Raw genomic sequence first — 20,690 nt, 5'->3', positions numbered from 1 at the left:
TCTAAAAGGAGGGACAGTGTATCACAGTGGAGCTGGGCAGTATCAGTGCTAGTGTTATTAGTGTTGTTATTGTCCTCCTCATCGTAACCAGGGGCACTGAAAGCTGATGAGGCAGTACTGGGGCGGGGCCCACGGCCACTCCCACTTAAAACACTGGCATCAGAAACCTTCTTCGAAAACTAAACATGATAATTAATTAATTAAATAATAATTAATTAAATAATAATTAATTAATGATACTTGTGAATGTTGTGGTAGCAGTTCTTCCATATTTGGATTCTCTTCTTTCAATAATTTAAAAAAGAACTCAATCGAAAGGAAAGGAAACGAAGTCACAGAGTTCTTAAGTAAGGAGAGGCTCTGAAGGACGAGTCCTCTGTATATTGGACACTTTGTGAATAACGTCAACATAAACCCACGGACAACCTAATTAATGTTAATTAATGACCACACCCACTGGGAGGGGTCATGCAACCACACCCACCTCAAACGCTCTTTGCTTCATATTATTAAGACAGTACTGGACCCTGGTGGATACTCTAGTGTCTTTGTCTTGAACCAGTCGTATCATCTTACAGAACCCGTACCCAAGAATCAGTTCCGTGTGGGGCTGAAGTTTTAATATGTAGACAGGGACTTCATGTCTTGAGATATACTGAAGCATCATCGTGAGCTTATCAGCTGCAGGAAATAACATTAACTTGTGATGCGTACCAGTACAGCTCTACCTGTTTTGAATAATATAGTCCACTTCTTGTTGGAGAGCCCATCGTGAAGGAGCCTCCATAAGTAGCAAGATTGAACGGAATTGACTGCCCCATCAATAGAGAAGAGTCCATCTTGAACAGCTAGCAACAGGTCAACACAATGCTGATGGACATAAGACACTTCACACTCCATGATCCTCCACAACCTAATGGAGCAATACACTATCATGAACATGTACGTGTACTAGAGGATAAAGAAGTCATTTTTGAGTAACTTAAGAAATTCGTATAAAATCCAATTTTGATTGGAATCAGCTCAAACTTTCTACAGACCATAAGACCATGTATATGAATCTGTAGCGTGGTCCTCTAACCTTTCCACTAAATGCTGTGAATCCTCAACTACACTCAACACACCATCTCCTCCATTGAGGACATGCCCCCTAGTCACCAGTAAATGAATATTATGAATTATTTGCAATATGGTGTCAGGATGATAAGAATTATTCAATTTCTAATAAATACAAACACAACTAAAGGTATATACACATGGCAAATGTACACGTACCTTTACTGATAACTTAAATATTTTATATAAATTTGAGGTAACCTCAGGTTGTTTAGAAGAGGTATGTCCCGTGGGAGTGGCAGCCCCGCCCCCAGTAGGAGTAGAAGCTACTGAAGACAACAGCTCAAACTCAGAAACAGAGTAACGAGTCATTATAGGTGGGCGTCGGTCACGGTGCATAAAAGTGGGAGGGGACGGTTTATTAACCTCCTCCTCAAGTGGTTCAGTATTTGCTGTGTCAGCACTGCTCTTAGAGAATATTGACCCTTTCTTCCTGTTAGGAGGCTCAAACCCAGCCCCTCCCTCCCCCCACTGGTCGTCATAATCATCTTGAGCAGCTGAACTTGTGGAGCCTAGATCAGGCTGGGTGTGTTTCCGTTTAAGAGTCGGAATAGCAAACTTTATAGAGACACGCCCTCTTTTAGGGAGGACGGGGGTACTACACCCGTCAGGGACATCATCTCTCTCCTCCTCCTCATTAATGTAGTCCTTGATGATCCTGAGAGAAAGACTAAACCAGAGGGATATGGCCTACATATTGGGATATAACAGACAGTGGAGTGTGGCCGCTAGCCTACCTGACAGAATATACAGGTGTTAGTTGTGGTGGTGTGGTGGTCATGTAGTGAATGATCTGTCTTCCAATCAGTCTCCAACATAAAGACCAAATACTTCTGTAACACCTCATAACTTAAACTGCTTCTATCTAGCACCATCTATTAACAACAATAACAACAATAACGATAATAATAATAAACATAATAATAGCTGATGCCTGTACAGCTCGTCATGATTCCATACTCATACTTCCATTCCAGTACCAACCTGAGAGCACCAGATATCCAGCATCAGTATGTACCTAGGGAGTGTATTGTTCATCTGGACTATGACCTGGAGAGTGTCTGTTCCTTCCATTGAGGTTTGTGACACTAGACCTGATTCAGACTCGTATCCACTGATACTCCCAGTGCTTTCCCTGAGTGAATGTACATGTACATGTATTTATCGTCAGTGACAGCTGGTAATTTAGAAGAGAGAAATTTGGAATTGGCAGGTTTCAATTTGGTGAATTTGTATGTGTCCACATAATGGTTCAAAATGGCCGGTTTTATTTTAGCAGAATGGCTACACAAAAAAATCATCAACCTTTTCTCCTCCTAAACTACCAGCTGTATGTTGATCAATATCGTACTTTCTAATTGAAGGTTTCATGAAAATACTTTCCTCCTCTTCCTCTTGGCCTTCATCCTGTCCTCCTCCAGCGTCCATGGACCCTTGTCTGCGGAACCTCCGATGTTGCATGGCTCCCTCAAATATGTGAGAGGTATAGGGTACAATCACTGAGAGACGGGATAGGTCCTGGGGTGGGTGGGTGTGGTCACTGGGTGTGGCTCAACAGCACATGCTTACCTGAAGCCAGTGAAGTGCTCTTTGCTTTGATTTTGAGCTTCGTTGGGAGAACAACTCTCGAATGAACTCAAATCTTTTGATACGAATATCGTGAACCAGATCAGTTGGGAAGAGTGTGCTATAAGAGGAAGGGGCGTGGCAGGGGAGGGGCAAGAATGAGGTGATAGGTTTAAGAGTAACTAACTGGAAGAGATCCTTGAGTTTGTCCATTTCCCCGGGAGAAGATCTCAACTCTACCAACAGATCCATCCACTGAGGCATCACCTCATTATACAACTAAAATAAATAAACAAACAAACAAACAAATAAACAAATAAATAAATAAACAAACAAACAAATAAACAAACAAATAAACAAATACATGTATACTGTATAGCTGGAAACAATTGCAGGAATTAATATTCATTAATTGATAAAATAGCACTCCCACAGTTGTACAGTGAATTAACAAACCAAAACAAGATTTGGTCTAGTTCACAACTCAATTAATAATTCTATCATTAACTAATCCATTACAACCAGACTGGACCAGTACAAGATTATGATCATTGCTACATAAAATAATGCTGTGAACTTGTAAAAGGAAGATTAACAAACAAACCATAGTCTTGCTTAAAAATAACAATCATAACAAGAATAATGTTGATCATTAACCAGATATTATAAAGTGTTACGGATTTTGTGACAATGGAACTATTGGGATACTGCATTCAAAAACAGACCCCAGGGGGCCAATATTAAAGAGAGTACCTGATCCATAGCTTCAGGGGGCAGGAGGGAGCTCTTCACTATCAGCGTTAATATTGACAAGGTTCTCTTGTGTCTGAGTATCGGATCAGTAGAATAACTCCACATTTCACCCACCTATGAATAATTAATTAACTAATTAATTGATTTATTGATTAATGGATTCCATTACTTGTACGTGTCCACTGAGATGAGGTAATAGAGGGGTTGCTATGCAACTGGTGTTACCTGTATCACATACTGACTTTAACCATGGGATAGCATTCTAAATAATTAATAATAATAATAATAATAATAATAAACAATAATAATAGCGACTTACATCAATTATCAAACAATAAAGTTCACGTTGATTAGAACAAATATGTTCAGATGCTACAGAAAGAGAATACAAATTTAAAATTTATTATTATTATTATTATTATTATCGTTATAATAATTATTATTATTACATTTGTGACCAGATGAAAGAAACTGCATGAAAGATCCATTAAAATCATCAGAGAAGTCCCTCATGATATTCTGTACCAGCTCATTGAACAGTCTCAGCCACTCCAGCAAGAGAGCGATGAGGTGTTCCAGCCATTCCTTCTCCCTCCCCTACACAAAGAAACACTTCCCATCATTCATTTCAAGTTGGCAAATTTGTGGCCATTGAACATGTACATACATGTAATGGTTCAAAATGAGGTACATGTATCTGGTTAGACAAACCTGTTTGACTGGTCCTACAAGAACACAATACTGCTTAAGCATCAGAATACCTTCCCTCCCTCCGTCCACCTTTAGAGAGTAACGAGGGGCAGGGCCACTGCTGTAGGACGAGTTCCGCCTCTGACTGTCCTTACGTGTATTGGAATGACCAGGAGGGGTCTGTAATAACCTAATAATATACCAATAATATACTGATAATAACCTAATAATATACTAATATCCAAATTACTTTCCGATTGCTTCAAGAAGAGCAGAAGCAGCTGCCATGTCTTGACAAGTCCACGGATTTTGAGGACCAACTAAAAACAATTAATTAATAAATAGGTGCAAGCCCCGCCCACAAACCCTGATAAATATGAAGATCAGATTGAGTGATCCCCTTGTGTTGCTCCTGGTGGCAATCATTACAGAGTCTGATGGGGTGGCCATTTTGAATTGCCGTACACGTCTCACCAAAACAAGTGACAGTGGCACTTTTAGAAGACCCCTCCCCCTCACTGCTCACGCACTCTCTACGCAACTCACAATTCGGCTTCACGTCACCTAAAAATATTATTAAAATTAATCAGCCACGCCCACTCATTAATTACGCAAAGGCTGGGCTAGTTTGAGTCTTTTGTGCTTATCAGAAATATTTCTACAAAAAGACAAATAATAATAATAATAATAATAATAATAATAATAATAATAATAATAATAATAATAACAATAACAATAATAATAAAATACTGTACATGTACAGTAATATCCACCTGTGAAAGACACTGTCACATTCAGAGCATAATAATGAGAAGAGCTTCTTGTTCCCGTCTTTACTGTGCAACTTGCTGAACTGTGTAGTACAGGAACCCTCCAGACATAACTGTACAATAACACATGTAATAAAGGACCCAGGGGTTAATATTATCAGTAAGGGGGCCCCCTCAACTCACATAACTAGCTGGATTACTGCACCTTGTAGCTTCACAATCAGGACACGGTATTTCTAAATAAGAAATAAATAATAAAACTAATATTCAGTCCCCAGGGGGCCCCATACCAAGGTTGCTGAAGGGGTCGTTATACGTGAAGTGTTGTGATGAAGCAAGTGGCCAATAATGGAGTAACAATCTAAGAGCATTGGAACGAGCTCGGGGGGTACCATATGCTATAACTGATAACAAATCCTGTGAAATAAATAATAAAATAATATTTAAAATGTGTTCATTTACTGTGCAAACGTTAAGTTTAATCATCATGAATACCGTCATTATTAACATGTGGTGCCTCAGGTCACATGACTGGTTATCAAACACTAGCATTAGAGTAGCGGACATACTCAAGAGGTCAGATCTACCCTTAAGCTTATCGGAATACACTAACGAGAACAATAAAGACATCATGAACATACAGCAGACATGGACTTACAAATACTCATGGGCAAAGCATAGTAGCAAAGGTGATTAATGATGAGGTCGGTCCCTGAGGTCCAGCCGGAGCTATCAACATACAAAAGACAAGAAGCAAACATTACTGGGTAAGAGAGAGGACAAGAAGGATCCAAAGACATCAAGTAACAAATAACATCGAGAAGAACCTTGCTCATCTCTAGAGAGAGATATCAGTCCATACATATGTTCTTTTAAATGATGTACATTATGAAGTACCTTCAATGTTCATTGATATATTACTGAGGTGCATAATGACAGCTGGTACAGTCTCAGTGGTGAGGTGACGTAGCGCCAACTGAAGTCTCTCCTCTTTGTCAGATTCAAGCGTTAGCTCATGCCCAGTTTGATAGTACCACTCTCTTATTGCTAACCTAAGGAAGGAATCAGAATCATACTCAAGAGATTAGAATCAAATCAAATCAAGAGATCAAAATCAATCAAATCTCGCAATACAGGATCACACTATGTCATCAGGTTGTTCCTCACTGTTGTAGTATGTTGTGTATCTTTCTAAGTATCGGAGTGAAGTGTTCACCATTCACTGACTTTTGACTCATTTTGATCTTAAGCTCATTATCTGAGGAGAGAGAGAAAGAGAGAAGTGTACAATATTTAGTAAAGACATTGGATGAGGTTAATAAAGGTATTCAGTAGTCTATTGGAGGTGATTCTCTTACGTGACACGTCCTTTATCTCGTGTATCCACTGGTCCAGGGCCTCTGGAGGATATTCCGTCAATGACATCAAGCGATGATCCCCAGCCATTTTGATATTAAAGTTAATTATAACCTTAATATACATTCCTAGCCACGTTTTGTCACGTGGGTGAGAACACGTGGTTTTCGTAAACTTCCGTTTTTGTTATCCGTACATCTTTGATAGGCGTGGTTACATGTTGCTAGGCAACGTTATCACTTTGGGTACTTCTCAATGACTGCAGCCTGTATAGAAGTACCTTATAGAGTTAGGACGGGGAGCAATGGAGGGACTGAGGAGAGGAGGAGGCTCATAGACTCAAGAGGAGGAACGAAATGGGGCAATGAGGAAAATCAAGGAAGAACCACTGGAGCAGAGAAAGAAAAACATAGAAAGGTAACTAACTGTTCATTGACATTATTATAATAGTAATTATGGTATGCTAAGTTGGAGTATTTTGTTGCAAGAAATGCTATATATGACCAGTTCTTGTTGTTCTACAGCATATTGATGCTATATTGAAAGCTTGGGAGTCTATCGTTGCAAAAGATAAAGAAGAAAGACATGCTAAACTGAGAGAGAAGGTCGAACTACAGCGACAACTTATTAGTAAAGTACAAGAACAAAATGAAGCAATACGATGCTATAAAATGGAAAAGAAAAAAGAAGTATGCACAGAATCCATTATGATAGTATAATGTAAGTGTAGAAAGAGGAGATGGAGCAGTTAGCTGTGGAACTAGAGCTGAAAGGAAGAAAGAAGTCCACTTATAAATGTACATATTATTGTGATCATTTTCCTAATTTATCTACTCCCTCTCTCTCTCTCTTTTAATAAAGCTCCATCAGTAACAAAAAGACTAAAGCCCTCAGTATCAGCTCCAATGATCCAACTCACTGATACTCACATTAAAAATGATACCACAGGACAGGAGCCTATGGAAGCAAAGAGAAGAAGCACAGCTGCTCCAGTTAGCAGGAGGTCAAAGACACCATTGACATCTTCTTATATAAGAATACCTCATGATGTGCACTCCATCAATGAAGGCAGTGGTCCAGCTAGTCCAGTGCTGCCCCAGTTTCCTGAGAATAAAGTATTACAATATTTAGGAAGTAAGTGACACCTATTGACTGAGTTGCATTGATTTATTGTCACTGGAATACACAGTAGAGCAGAGCCATATGGAGCAAGTAAAGATTGAGGAAATGTGGCTACATATGAAGTCACACTCGGAGAAACAGCTTCATCCAATGCAGGAGCACCTGGAGAGATTGAAGGTAAGAGAGAGAGAGAGAGAGAGAGAGAGATAGACTGCCATTGTGTGTTTGATATTACACTCTAGATGATGTCATGTCCATCAATTAAAGAATGCCTTGAATTATATGATCAACCAACAGCTTGTGATAACTACACTGGAAAGGTAAGTTAGTAATTGTGTCATTATGTAATGCTGCCCATAAATTACTTATAGACTATCTCTCTAACAGCTGCATTGAAAACCTTAAGGACTATTTCAGAACCAACAAAAGAGTACATACTACGACTGAGTAAATCCTCAGCAAGCTTAAAGAGCAAATGTGGCCAGCAGATGATTGAGAATACAGCAAAGAAAAGACCAGATAAAGACGACATAGGAAACAATGCTTGGTTTGTTGGGTTGGATAAGAGCAAAGGACAGAGACCACAATCAGCTCCTGCTCCATTGCTAGTCAGCAAGAGGGCAGCACCATTAAAGACAAGCCCAGCAGGTCCTGTTGCTAAAACTAGAGCAACCAGCGCATTGCCAAGGACTTACTGTTTTCAATCAGAGGAAGGTTGCAAAAAAAGAGGTTCAATAAAAAAACCATTAACATCATGGAGTCAAAGACGGAATAGCAGTAGGTTAATGAACAGTGGTTCTGCTGTATCCAAAAGTACTGCTACTACTAAGAAGAAGGTTGTTGCTGTGACAAAGAATAATGTGACATTTCCTAGTCAATGGGAGCCGTTGTCACTAGCAGCACTTAGAGAAGCAAATGGAGTCCTTAAGAGAGAAGGAAGTGGACATGGAGCATTTAGAAATGGAAGAGTAACACTTTGGAAGCAAAGCATTACCTAATTAATATTCATTGATAATTATTGTTATTAGTTTAATTAATAATTAAATGATCAGCCACGCCCATTAATTTACACTATGCAGCAGAAAAGATGTTTGTAGCAGTAAGGCTCTTTCTCCTCTTGTTTCTCTGTCTGGAGGCTTGTCATGGAGGAAGTGATAGGATATACGTTAATGTTTATGCAAACACTCTCTCTGAAGTGGATGGCATTTCTTCTGTACCTTCAGTTTTTGGAATAACGTGAGATTATGAATACAAACACCAACTTCATAGATCTAACAACAATAATAAAAACAATACCACATGTGTTATATTCTCTAATACTATTAAAAAAATTATATACAGTATTTATTTTACAGTGCATACAGAGATTCTTTAGATTTTTCCACTACAGTTGGTTCTCAGTTTCTGTCGGATCACAATATAGACACAGTTGGAGTCGGCAGTACTACACTGAACTCTGTCCTACCTACTAGTCAATATACTGGACACACTCTCTCCTCGCTGAAGCAATGGTTCAAATCTGGCTATGCTTACAGTAAATTCAAGATGACCTCTGATTATTATGCTCTTTACAGTCGTGGTATAAGGAAAAGTGGCGCACGTCCATTTCTGTTTATAAGGAACATTCCGGGTACATGTAATCCTCACTGTCAAAAGGTGAACTGCTTCAGTGAAGCAGGCACACCTAAAGCTAGTACCAATAGCAACCAGAAGGACTTCAGTTGGTGGACAACACTAATCACTGGGTATTTAGAACTAGCACTGAAAGCTGATCCAAGTATTGATACTGTCCACATATGGAATGAGCCAGACACTGTGAGAGATCATTATTGATATAATTAATACTCAACTCCTCTTCCTTTATCCCACAGACATTTTGGAAGGACAATAAGAATGGTTCCTATTATGCTGATCTTTATTTTTCATCAGCAAAAAGCATAAAATCAAATTGGCCCAATATCAAGATTGGTGGGCCAGTAAGTACATGCAATGAGTTGTGTCTGTATAATGTCATTTGGTATCCACCTTAGGTGAGCAGTGTTCCTAGTACTTCCATTAGCTCTGAAATGAGGTATAGTTGATATTGATTGTTGAATACAATACCTTTAAAAGAGGAACACATGTTCTCAGCTTGCAACACATGCAGTCCTTGTACATGTACATGACATGTTACTTACCAACACCTCCACCACCTCCTCTCTGTCCTTCATCTGTCCTTCCTCTTTTAGAGATAATGGCCTACTCTGGCATAAATATATCCAACCTTTGATTGATTCTGCTCTACCAAAAGAACTAATTGACTTTATTGATTTTCATGCTTTCAATGAAAATGCTCTCCCAGAGGTATAGATACAACATGATGCTTATATTCATGGTGCATGTATCAGTGCAGTTCTTTCATTGCTAATCTTCACTATTGCACTGTCTCATCATTATTAGACACTCCTCAATGCTATAGAGACCACAGTATCTTATGCTTTAGTGAAGTATGGGACATATCTCCCTGTCTCAATCACAGGCCATGCTATAGACTCTATCTATGCTTACAATGAGGAAGCAACAATGAAGGAGTACTATCTTAACAGGACTCTGCCTTTAATGATCAGTACCTTTGCTCTCCTTCGCTCGCCTGATAAAGTTATTCACAGGTTGCTGTTTGATTACAAGGTAACAACAGTAAGAATCAAAGAGAGGGATTGTGCCCTGTCTGTACTATCATGATACATGATCAGATTCATGGAAGAAACAGTACAGTAATACATGATGTAACTTTATCATGAATTTAGGGATCATTAAAGTGTAAAGGGTGTCAGTTTTATGGAGGGTCACCAGAGTCCAGTATGTATCAGTTACTAGGTATGTTAGTCAATGGATCACGGCTTCACCTTACTGTGGATGGTGGGCAGTACATGACCTCAAGCTGCAGTTGCTATAGTTCAAATGGTTTTCGTGGTCAGCCAGTGATTGGTGAAGCAGCTTTTGTACACACCAACATCACCTTTATGTTGCTAAATACTTGTGATTGTCCACTGACCATAAAAATAAGGTATATTATTATTATTATTATTATTATTATTATTATTATTATTGTTGTTGTTGTTGTTGTTGTTGTTGTTGTTGTTATTCTTTATTTTGCAGTTTGATAGGAACACCAAACTCAGCTATAAGTCATTCCTGGGCTGCAGTCCAGGATTACACTGGTATAAGGAGAGTGGCTCCACTGCCTTGGTCTTCCTCCAGTCAATCACTTTATATTGAACCTCACACTCTATTTGTCACTTCTTATCAATTCTCAACACGTTACTCAGCTCCTCTTCCTCCCTCTACCTCTCCACCTCCTCCATCTTTCTCTTCATTCTCTCATCTTCAAACCAGCCCCTTTGTATTCTTTAAAAGAAAGGTCCTGTACAAGAAACAAGGTCACAGCGGCAAGAGGTTTCCAGTTCAACTGGAGTACATACAGCAAGCCATCACTGCATACCCTAGGAAAGCTAGCTACATCATGATGTCCATACCATCGCCAGTTCCTTGCAATTATATGTTCAGCATTGACTACAAGGCAGACCATGCATTAGACTATCAGCCAGTAGACGTGAGACTAAAGCTAGGGTTTATCGGTCAGCCTGGATCTGTCAATTGGAGCTCAACTTGGAAGTGTAGCAGTAATTCTTACTATGGGAGCCGGAAATGGGTATGGAATCATTTAATTTAAACTTCATTTTTTATTTCTCTGTTCAGCTTCCAGTTGTATCACCAGGCCGGTATTATGAGGAATCTTTGGGCTGCCCACCAAAAGTCCGTTACAATGGAAGCATCAGACTTCATTTTAAAGCATTGAGTAAGAGGAATGGCTCCATTATTATTATCATTATTATTATTATCATCATTAGGTAACTGTGTATCAACTGGGAATACCAGCAGTAGCAGGTATAAAATGATCATGAAGTGATTCAAATAATTTTTAATCTTTTTTAGTTCAGTGGGTTATCTTGCATTTAGTTCAGTAGTCTACATATCTCGCCCCACACTTAACTAAAGAACAAAAATTTTGTATGGCGCAGCAAAAATAATTATTATTCATTATCATACTTCATAATAAATTAATATTAACAAACCAGTTAATAGTTACTTAATTAATAATAACTATTAATAATTAATATTATTCAAAATGGCGGCAGACTTACCTCCAGCTCTTAGACAGAGATTATTAAAGAAAGGGATCATAGATACACCTCCCTCTCCCTCCTCTTGTCCTAATGCAGTCAATCCTTACCATGAATGTACTGATTACTGTAGACAGAGGTATGGAGGGGGCGTGGCCTCCAAACCTACTGCTACTGCTCCAAAACTTCCAAAGGTTATTCTAATTAATGCCCTCCTTTATGTTTGTGAATCGTAGCAGAATGAAGCACCTGAAGCTGTGATGCTGTTACCGCAAGATTGGCTCCAAGTACGGGATGATAAAACGTTAGGACAATATTAATATTGGTATTAGTAAATTGGATCTTTTATGAATTGGGCCAAAAGTCCCTGTACTATAGTACATAGCCTTTTGTCAAATTTCACCAAAATATAAAAGGAGGGTATTTCTTCATTTTTTATTACATTTTCTGGTACATATACATGTACTTATGTTGTGTAGAAAGTTTGAGTTGATTCTGATCAAAATTGGATTTTTTACGATTTTTTAAAGTTGCTCCAAAATCGGACAAAAGTCCCTGTACTATAGTACATGGTCTCAGGCAAATTTTGCTAAAAATGTCAAGGTGAGAATTTTCCAATTTTATTACATTTTCTGATACATATACATGTACTTATGTTGTGTAGAAAGTTTGAGTTGATTCCGATCAAAATTGGATTTTTTATGATTTTTTAAAGTTGCTCCAAAATCGGACAAAAGTCCCTGTACTATAGTACATGGTCTCAGGCAAATTTTGCCAAAAATGTCATGGTGAGAATTTTCCAATTTTATTACATTTTCTGATACATATACATGTACTTATGTTGTGTAGAAAGTTTGAGTTGATTCCGATCAAAATTGGATTTTTTACGATTTTTTAAAGTTGCTCCAAAATCGGACAAAAGTCCCTGTACTATAGTACATGGTCTCGGGCAAATTTTGCCAAAAATGTCATGGTGAGAATTTTCCAATTTTATTACATTTTCTGATACATATACATGTACTTATGTTGTGTAGAAAGTTTGAGTTGATTCCGATCAAAATTGGATTTTTTATGATTTTTTAAAGTTGCTCCAAAATCGGACAAAAGTCCCTGTACTATAGTACATGGTCTCGGGCAAATTTTGCCAAAAATGTCATGGTGAGAATTTTCCAATTTTATTACATTTTCTGATACATATACATGTACTTATGTTGTGTAGAAAGTTTGAGTTGATTCCGATCAAAATTGGATTTTTTATGATTTTTTAAAGTTGCTCCAAAATCGGACAAAAGTCCCTGTACTATAGTACATGGTCTCAGGCAAATTTTGCCAAAAATGTCATGGTGAGAATTTTCCAATTTTATTACATTTTCTGATACATATACATGTACTTATGTTGTGTAGAAAGTTTGAGTTGATTCTGATCAAAATTGGATTTTTTACGATTTTAAAAAGTTTCTATAAAATTAGGTCAAAGTCCCTGTGCACAGACTTTGGCCAAATTTTGCCAAAAATGAAAAGAATTCTTTATTTTTATTAATTTTCTAATGGATGATCGTCAGTATATTTAACCCTTAATCAACCTCTTTTGTGTTATTTGTTGTCGTGCGTAGCTATTGTTCAAATCACAACCGATTACTTAATTAGGTCCACATTGTCTGCCTCTCCCTCTCTCTCTCCCTCTCTTAATTCATTATTACTACTCATACTAGTACTTGCAGTTGCTGCCTGTAGTATATTGTTCTTATTACATTAGCTGGTAAACCCCCTCTCTCCTCTTTGTCTTTATGTCAATAATGGCTCCTGCTTCCATATCCACTTTTGTCTGTCATGTTTCCTGAACTGTTCCTCTTAGTTAGTCTCAGGTCCTTGACCTTTCTTCAAACCCAAAGAGACCACAGCCTTCTCTATCACTACACAGCTGCTGCTACTCATCAAAGCTCCTTTACTAATAGAAGCCTTACAATCTCCACTACTCATGCTCACTTCTCTTGTCTAATTATGATAGCAATATTAAATATTATTTATTTATTTATTATTTTATTATTTTTCTTTCGTTAATTGTACCTGATGTCATGATGTGGTGCCTTTATGTTGTTTAAGAGCTTATTCCTTCAAGTGGTGAATGCTTGCACCTGTTCCTGGCTTCTTCCAGTAACTTGAGTCCCTCCTCTAGTAAACTGATGTGTAATGATATCTGAAGGTGTCATTTCTTTGATTTTATTTCATATTTATTTTTAGCTGCTTATACTTTATCTCTTTGAAGTAAATTTGCTATTAACTTTAGCCAAAATATTCTCATAATTCATTAAATTGCATTTATCTCTTCCCCTCCCTCCCTCTCTCCCTTCAATTAATCCAATTGTTTCATTAATTTGGTGTCAGGTTGTCTATATGTACATACCTTCACTAATTACTATAACCATTCATTCATTTATTTGTGTTAGTGTATCAATTACTATTTGTTGTTGTATTCAATTATCTTGTTTGATATTGTGTTCACTGCTTGTGTGACAGAATTCATTTCACCACTTCATGAATATGTAGTGACCAGTGTGTGTGTGTGTCTGGAGGTGAGTATCAGTAATGTAATACCTGAGTCCCTTGATATCTGCCCTCAGCTTCACCTCAAGCAGATATCTCAGTCCTCAGGTATTACATTACTTATATAGACACACCTCCAGAGGGGCTGGTCAATACATGTCCATGCTCATGCTTGAGGTGATATCTTATATTCCTCAGATATTTGATACCATTCATTAGTTACCAACGGTGACTCCTTATATGGTGTATTGTGTGCATTCCTGGTATATGATCACACTGTGTGAGTGGAGGCTGATTGTTACATTCCTAGTAGATGAGGTATTATTATTATTTAATCTCAAGCTTCTTTCCTTATTTCTTCCTTCTAAGTTAATGACTACATCTCTTAACAGACAGCACCTAGTGTACCAATTACATTCCTTACTGTATAAAATAACCTCCACATAAAGGACACAATTGTATAACAGAGAGTGTCCATTATATAGAGGTCGTAAGGTGTTGCTTAGCTTGAGACAGTTCGTTATTGGTAAAGGAGTTATTACAGTGACATTAAAGGGTAATCATTTGTAAACAGATTCTGTTTAAGGAATGTTAATGGAGACCAGCCTAGTTGTAACACATCCTTAGATAAACATACTTTCCCTTCATATATACACTGTACTATACACTGCTACATTGTTACATTGTGCGTGTGTGTGTGTGTGTGTGTGTACGTGTGTGTGTGTGACCTCCAGTCCTCGACCTGTTTACCTACTTGAGATGTGTCTTAGAGAGAGAGAGGGGGGAAGGAGCTGGTTCATGTATTTGTGCTGTCATTTTTGTAAGTAATGTTGCTGCTCTTGTTTGGCCTCTTGTTGTCTGCTCAACCATTTTGAATGCCAAAAATTTAATAAAAATGTTACATAACATGACAGCTGTCCTTAGAATTATGATGAAGAATTTGTTGATAGTTTATACAATCTTTGGTGTTAGGACTGATTAGGACATGCATTACACCATCTTGTACTATCAGTCATTACTGATCCTCCTCCCCCTTCTCAATAGGAATCACTTCTATTTCTGGAATAAGAAAACTAATGAAGTTTCCTGGTACCCACCAGCTAAAAGTAAAAGAAAGCAATAACATTATCATTAACTACTTGTATCTCAATCCAGCTACCTACCAGCCAAAGCAGACATTAGCAGAGGTATGTACTCCTTTACTCTTTATTGAATGTGTATATTGTTTTAAGAGTGTATGTGTGTAGTTTGAGCATTATACTTACAAACAAGCCATCATGTGTTATATCATTAAAGGTGTACTGATTCTGTTGGTACATGTGCCTATGCCACTAATGTATTACTTCATGTGTCTCTCTCTCTGTGTGTTTGTAACTAGCTCCTTTATTGTGTGTTCACATACACTCTAGGTCCTCATTATTTCATACTATTATTATGCATTTATTTAACATGTGGTTTTACGAGTGGTACCTGTGTTCATTAAGAGTTGCTGCCATTCACTATCTGTACTTCCTCCATTATTAATCACTTGTTTGTGTGTTTGTAATATTTAAATATGAACCAGCAGCTGTGGGTACGTACACGTGTGTTGATGGCACCTGTACATGTTGCCACTCTTACATGTAATCACATCAAATGGTGACACACACTGATCTTGTGTGGTCTTCATGCTGCAGGAGCAAAGGAAAAGGCTTTCAAGGAAGTCAGGGCCTTCATCTTTTAAGAAAAAGAAAAAGAAATTTAGTTAGTTCAGTTGTAGTATAACTTTAAAGTGTTTGTTTATATATACAGCTGAAGATACTGATCTAGACCCAATGGATCCAGCTGCTTATTCTGATGCTCCAAGGTAATTCAAAAATAGAATATAACCTCTCTTTATCAGTGTAACCTGTCTTTAAGGGGAACATGGCAGTCTGGTCTGGAAGATAAAGGAGAAGCTAAGACTGGTGTGGACACAACCGCTAATGGACCCCTCTTTCAAATGAGGCCTTACCCCAGCCCTGGGGCCATCCTTAAAATGAATAAAGATATTAAATCATGATTCATGCACTTGCACTTTTATTAATAAAAACTTAACATCAACTGTCTCTTCATTTACATAAGAGACACGTGAATACATTGTAGCCATTTTGTGGTAAAAATACCAAATGTGACGTGAGAGCACCTTTAGATCTGTGTGTGCCAGACAAATTGTCTTCTAACGGAACATGACTCCATGTCATACCTGTCAGTCGTGTATTAGTTGCTGTGAGAGTGGAATGAGAGACAGAGTGTATGTTCTAGTGAGTGATGCTCTTATGAATGTCCTTCTTGTATTTCCTGTAACCTCTACTCCCTGGTATGATTGGAATTTGTTTATAGTTTAAGAGAGGGTTGAGTGTGTCAGCAATTTGTTGCTAAATTTATTTATTGTATAATTATTATTTTATAATTAAACAGGTTAAATGCCAAATTAACATGTCAATATTGTATAGATATTATACAGGTCATAATGAGTTGCACATACAGTGATACATACAAATGAACATAAATTAGTACAAAAAATGAATACATGTGTATTACAGTCTGTTAAAAAGAGATTGAAATGAAAATGGTGATTATAAAATAGTTAAACTGAATTGACGACCTCGTGCACTATGTAAGTCTCTCTTGGAGGAGTCTTTCTCCTGAAGTACTGATACCGGAAGTCATTGTTCTGTCCGTACTTGTACGATAAGAAACACCCAAAGAGAGCGAAAGCAACCACGACTAGTGCAGTACAGAAGGAAGAGATGGAGGCAATGAGCACAATGGTGCTGATCGAAGTGGACTGTGATGAAGTATGGTACTCTATGAAAGGAGGTGCAGTGGGTTCTCCTGTTGGAGTGGCTGTAGCTATGACAGATACCATAGAAGAGCTCATCAGTGGATGAACATGAAGAATGTTGACGCTGGGCTTAAGGTACACTTGATCCTGATCCACTTTATCTGTCTTATCCACTTTCAGGAATCCTACTAGAGACGAGATGTCGTTGTCATGGCTACGCTGTTTGTACAAGATGACTGTGCGATTTTTTCCACTTGAGAAGGTAACCATTTCAACATGAGGGGGAGCAGCGGTATCTGTAATGGAAATGAAGTAATAATGATAGCTTGAAATCACAGAGATACATTTAATTAACAGTTTTGAAATGCTTCTGAGATTATTCTTAATTACCTGTTGATTCCACAATCTCCAAGCTCAGTGTTATATTTGCTGTTTCATCATCAGAGGGAAAGCTTCCATTCATTATTTCAACTACAAACATTTTCTCGTCATCTTCATAAAGAGCCTGCCCTCCGTCTTGTGGTGAGTAAAATCCAATTTGTATACCTGGAAGGATTTGGCAATTAAAGTAGTGATATCATAGCCAGCCTCTTTGTTGTGTTCTAGTGTTTGTTGGTACACAGTCCAACGTGTTAACAACCAATACATTCAGTATATGGCACCCACATACAAGTATTGTGTAATGCTGGCTGGTGTCCAATTGTGTGACTAGTTGTATATGTGCATGTGAATTTGTTTGTGTGGCTTTCATGTATTGAAACATGACATGTCTGTACTAGTCTGTGCATGACACAGTGTAATGTTATATGGTGTCAAGGTATGTGTGTGGAGACTTACTGTCATCATCAATGATATCTACTGTTGCTTCACTGGAAGGAGAGTATATGTTGTGAGGTTCTATGACCAGTTTGAATGTCTCTCTCTCTTCCACACAATCATCATCTATCATGTACACTTTGACTGTCTTGTGTTTCTCTCCAACTTCAAATATCAAGTCTTGTTTGAGTTGGACATAATCTTTAGAAGAATCTGGAGAGGGAGAGAGAGAGAGAGAGAGAGAGAGGTAATGATAACAACATAAGAACAAGTGTGTTCCTGTTAGACACATTGTCTGCTAACATGACACATAATGGTATTTTTCTCAAGTTGTTTGTGCAGTATTTGTTTGTACATTCTTTGATTAGAATTCCTTTTAACACTTACGTGCTGTTCCAGACAATGCTATTACTGTAACTCCAGCAGGAGAGACAACATCATCCATTCTTGTAACTTGAACTAGCACGTATTCATCATTCTCCCTCACCTGGTAGCTGCTCTTTGAAAACAGAACCTTTACAACTAGAGAACAGACAGACAGACAGTGAATCATTAATTGCATTGTTGTGGCAGTGGTTGTTTATACAATGATAATGATTGTAAGTGATACTAGTAATGGCAAGTGACAAGTAAATAGAACAGAACAATGCTTACTTGAGTTGAGAGGTTGCAAGGCAAACCCAGCGTTGTAGGCGTAACCCTTTCTCCCTGTGAATCCACAGACTGAGAGAGCCATGTGTCCTCCTGGTTTAATGTGAGTTAGAGTGTGGACTGTGTCTGCTTCTAATGACTTCTTGCAAGTATAGCCAATCACTGTCTCTGAGTCATAGGAATACACTAGACTCCATTCGCACATTATAACCTCCCCATCTAGTCTGATTAGATTATGATGGAAGCAGTCAGAAGGTACAATAATGTTCATGTATTGATCATTGATTGAACTGTCTCCAGAGAAACTCTTAAATGATATCTCATGAACATATTGTTCTTTTGGAGGTACGATAGTTAGGGTAGGGTCCCCCACTCCGTCTGTGTCCTGTCCTAAGCTGAACTGAGCTACCATTATTGGTTTATCAGCTTTGACGTGACAGGACCTGTCACTAGGTGACCAAAACTCCATGACTTCACGATCTGATAAAACAAAAGGACTACCCACAGTGTCGTTGCAGTTATGATTGATAGTTGTATCATTCTGAGAAGCTATTACTTTGTAGATGTGTCCAGATATACGCCCAGAGAGTGGAAGGAGAATGAAGTCCTTTCCCCATGTTACTGTAGGCGGTATTTGAGCCAATAACTGGTCACAGCCTCCTTCTGACTCAGGCATTCGTCCACACTCGTGTCCACTCACCACTGTTAAAGGTTTGTTTGAGATTATTTCTGTTCCGGTGAAATTTCCCTTAAGAACTTTTAGAAGTAACGTTTGTCCTTTGTGTAAAACCACTTGATGATTCTGTCCTTCAGCGACAACTGTTATGTTTGAGTTGCTTAGTTGAAGATCTTGAGGCATTTCTACGGTAACGGATGGTTTGATGTTAACGATAGTCTCCTCCTCACAACCTACCAGCAGTATGAGTCCATGAAACTTGAATGTACTACCAGTACTAACAGCAATGTATCTATACTGGTACAGCTCAGGGAGTGAGCTGTATGGCAGTACACGGAATGCACCAATCGACTCAGTACTTGTAGTGAGTCTGTTGTAGGCTGTTACTTCAACCTCGCCTGAGGCTTCAACTATTATTCCTTTATTTCTGTCCTGGGAGTAAGAGTTCTTCACTATGAGGCTTTCTGGAATGCTAAGACTGTAGCTGTGGCTAGCACTGACAGTGCCTGAGTATTGGAGACCGCCACCCAGCGTTACATTGACCCGGAGAGTCTCCTTGCTGACTGTGGTGATGATGATTTTAGAATAAGAGGCTTGATCTCTTACGTTTTGTGGTATCCCAAAGACAAAGGTCCTAGCTCCATTAGCCTCGCTGGCTACAAATATAAACAAAATTTTAAAACAATTATAAAAACATAAAGGACCTACTTGAAAGAAGAGCAGTCACTGAAAGAAGGATCAGCATAATCGAGAGATTAAGAGACATGGCGACTTCAGAGAAGGAATGAGCAACGACCTTGGGCAGATCCTGAATTAATCGGAACAAGAGTGACGGAATGTGGAGACTGGTCTGGTTTATATAGGCTCCATCCTATTATACGGAACTGGTCTCACTACAATAGTACGGCTTGTCATAATTGTGTGGTTGCCAGAGGACATCACCACAGATTGTAACTGTTAGCAGGTTTCTGGGTTTGCACACAAATTAGAGCTAAAGCAATTAAGAATTTTAGTACATGGAGCAGCTTGTGTGGCCAGGGGCTTAATGTATACTCAATGTAACAATGAAGAGATATGCCATTTTGACTTTGGTATCCGAATGTTTAGACTTTATTACGAAATAAAAGACAAAATCAACAATAAATAAAATGGAAGTCATGATGTATTAACTATGTATATGTGAAGAAAAAGAGAAAGATTAGAATATTATTAATATTCATTGTCATCATTAATTGCTAGAGTTGCTGTCTTCCTTTCTCCGAGTCGATTCATGAGTTCATAAGACTCAGGATCATTAGTAGCTAGGGACATGGCATCATCTTGAAAATAAAGCTTGTTCAATCCTCCACCCAAAGTCCACTTCCTCCTAGTTTGGATGCTAACGATACAACCAACAGTTCCAAAGGCAGCAGCTAGCAGAGTAATGAGTAGTAAGATTCCAGCAGTTGACGTAGATATCACTAATGACTGACGTGTGAATTCTCCTATGATGAAGTCACAGCTTCTACTGCCCATTCCTCCATCATCTGTTGTTATGTTGTTTAGTGATCCTGTTATCACAGTGAGTCCAAGGCTAGCTCTGATATGTGAAGGAGCTGATAAAAAGTAAGTATCTACTGTCAGAATACAATTGGACATATCGTCACTGCAGATATCAACCA

At 38.3% G+C, this 20,690-nt stretch overlaps 5 protein-coding genes across 7 annotated transcripts in view; 3 read left to right on the top strand and 2 right to left on the bottom strand.

Moving 5' to 3' along the window:
• Positions 1-2,190, bottom strand: part of LOC100640162 (uncharacterized) — a 9,180-nt gene extending 6,990 nt beyond the window's left edge. Inside the window, exons 1-8 of the mRNA XM_019996377.1 lie at positions 2,083-2,190; positions 1,854-1,991; positions 1,276-1,806; positions 1,082-1,221; positions 729-913; positions 485-681; positions 241-426; positions 16-179 (exon numbers count right to left, since the gene is read on the bottom strand). Coding sequence (XP_019851936.1) covers positions 16-179; positions 241-426; positions 485-681; positions 729-913; positions 1,082-1,221; positions 1,276-1,806; positions 1,854-1,991; positions 2,083-2,190 — 1,649 coding nt within the window. The remainder of the gene's footprint in view (positions 1-15; positions 180-240; positions 427-484; positions 682-728; positions 914-1,081; positions 1,222-1,275; positions 1,807-1,853; positions 1,992-2,082) is intronic.
• Positions 2,191-6,452: 4,262 nt separating this feature from the next.
• LOC100640036 (uncharacterized) lies at positions 6,453-8,428 on the top strand. 2 transcript variants are annotated; one of them, XM_019996404.1, is made up of 7 exons: positions 6,453-6,668; positions 6,776-6,940; positions 6,982-7,048; positions 7,113-7,385; positions 7,441-7,550; positions 7,616-7,693; positions 7,745-8,428. In XM_019996404.1, exons 1-7 carry the CDS (start codon positions 6,507-6,509, stop codon positions 8,369-8,371), a joined length of 1,482 nt encoding a protein of 493 aa, XP_019851963.1. In that variant the 5' UTR covers positions 6,453-6,506; the 3' UTR covers positions 8,372-8,428. The 2 variants fall into 2 exon arrangements, with proteins under 2 accessions (XP_019851963.1, XP_011403923.2); XM_011405621.2 differs by having other exon boundaries at positions 6,584-6,668; positions 6,759-6,940.
• Positions 8,429-8,439: 11 nt separating this feature from the next.
• On the top strand, positions 8,440-11,460 carry LOC105312745 (uncharacterized). Its single transcript, XM_011405620.2, has 11 exons — positions 8,440-8,609; positions 8,729-9,188; positions 9,245-9,349; positions 9,404-9,444; positions 9,602-9,716; positions 9,813-10,040; positions 10,160-10,419; positions 10,512-11,064; positions 11,112-11,211; positions 11,264-11,300; positions 11,349-11,460. The coding sequence occupies exons 1-11, from the start codon at positions 8,461-8,463 to the stop codon at positions 11,407-11,409; spliced, it is 2,109 nt and encodes a 702-aa protein (XP_011403922.2). The 5' UTR covers positions 8,440-8,460; the 3' UTR covers positions 11,410-11,460.
• Positions 11,461-11,536: 76 nt separating this feature from the next.
• Positions 11,537-16,203, top strand: LOC100639908 (uncharacterized). 2 transcript variants are annotated; one of them, XM_019996400.1, is made up of 7 exons: positions 11,537-11,730; positions 11,776-11,840; positions 15,125-15,186; positions 15,236-15,267; positions 15,757-15,823; positions 15,872-15,926; positions 15,980-16,203. In XM_019996400.1, the coding sequence occupies exons 1-7, from the start codon at positions 11,542-11,544 to the stop codon at positions 16,119-16,121; spliced, it is 612 nt and encodes a 203-aa protein (XP_019851959.1). In that variant the 5' UTR covers positions 11,537-11,541; the 3' UTR covers positions 16,122-16,203. The 2 variants fall into 2 exon arrangements, with proteins under 2 accessions (XP_019851959.1, XP_019851958.1); XM_019996399.1 differs by having other exon boundaries at positions 11,773-11,840.
• A 252-nt stretch (positions 16,204-16,455) lies between these two features.
• On the bottom strand, positions 16,456-19,866 carry LOC100639782 (uncharacterized). The gene is made up of 6 exons (XM_003386553.2): positions 19,738-19,866; positions 18,357-19,685; positions 18,090-18,224; positions 17,724-17,915; positions 17,277-17,432; positions 16,456-17,182 (listed from the first exon to the last, which is right to left on the bottom strand). Exons 1-6 carry the CDS (start codon positions 19,793-19,795, stop codon positions 16,689-16,691), a joined length of 2,364 nt encoding a protein of 787 aa, XP_003386601.1. The 5' UTR covers positions 19,796-19,866; the 3' UTR covers positions 16,456-16,688.
• Positions 19,867-20,690: the final 824 nt, after the last annotated feature.

The sequence above is a fragment of the Amphimedon queenslandica genome, unplaced genomic scaffold, assembly GCF_000090795.2.
Source record: "Amphimedon queenslandica unplaced genomic scaffold, v1.1 AMPQUscaffold_13411, whole genome shotgun sequence".
Classification (NCBI taxonomy): domain Eukaryota; kingdom Metazoa; phylum Porifera; class Demospongiae; order Haplosclerida; family Niphatidae; genus Amphimedon; species Amphimedon queenslandica.
This window is presented reverse-complemented; position numbering and strand designations above follow the sequence as displayed.

Bases quoted from the DNA above. Each gene is read 5' to 3' on its own strand.
- LOC100640036 (XM_019996404.1), top strand. From the start codon at position 6,507: ATGACTGCAGCCTGTATAGAAGTACCTTATAGAGTTAGGACGGGGAGC. The intron at 6,669-6,775 runs GTAACTAACTGT...GTTGTTCTACAG, and splicing joins AGAAAGAAAAACATAGAAAG to CATATTGATGCTATATTGAA. The intron at 7,386-7,440 runs GTAAGTGACACC...TGGAATACACAG, and splicing joins AGTATTACAATATTTAGGAA to TAGAGCAGAGCCATATGGAG.
- LOC105312745 (XM_011405620.2), top strand. From the start codon at position 8,461: ATGTTTGTAGCAGTAAGGCTCTTTCTCCTCTTGTTTCTCTGTCTGGAG. The intron at 9,717-9,812 runs GTATAGATACAA...CATCATTATTAG, and splicing joins ATGAAAATGCTCTCCCAGAG to ACACTCCTCAATGCTATAGA. The intron at 11,212-11,263 runs GTAAGAGGAATG...TATCATCATTAG, and splicing joins ACTTCATTTTAAAGCATTGA to GTAACTGTGTATCAACTGGG.
- LOC100639908 (XM_019996399.1), top strand. From the start codon at position 11,542: ATGGCGGCAGACTTACCTCCAGCTCTTAGACAGAGATTATTAAAGAAA. The intron at 11,841-15,124 runs GTTAGGACAATA...CCTTCTCAATAG, and splicing joins CAAGTACGGGATGATAAAAC to GAATCACTTCTATTTCTGGA. The intron at 15,268-15,756 runs GTATGTACTCCT...TTCATGCTGCAG, and splicing joins CAAAGCAGACATTAGCAGAG to GAGCAAAGGAAAAGGCTTTC.
- LOC100639782 (XM_003386553.2), bottom strand. From the start codon at position 19,795: ATGTCTCTTAATCTCTCGATTATGCTGATCCTTCTTTCAGTGACTGCT. The intron at 17,433-17,723 runs GTAAGTCTCCAC...AAATCCTTCCAG, and splicing joins AGATATCATTGATGATGACA to GTATACAAATTGGATTTTAC. The intron at 17,183-17,276 runs GTAATTAAGAAT...TTTCCATTACAG, and splicing joins GGAGATTGTGGAATCAACAG to ATACCGCTGCTCCCCCTCAT.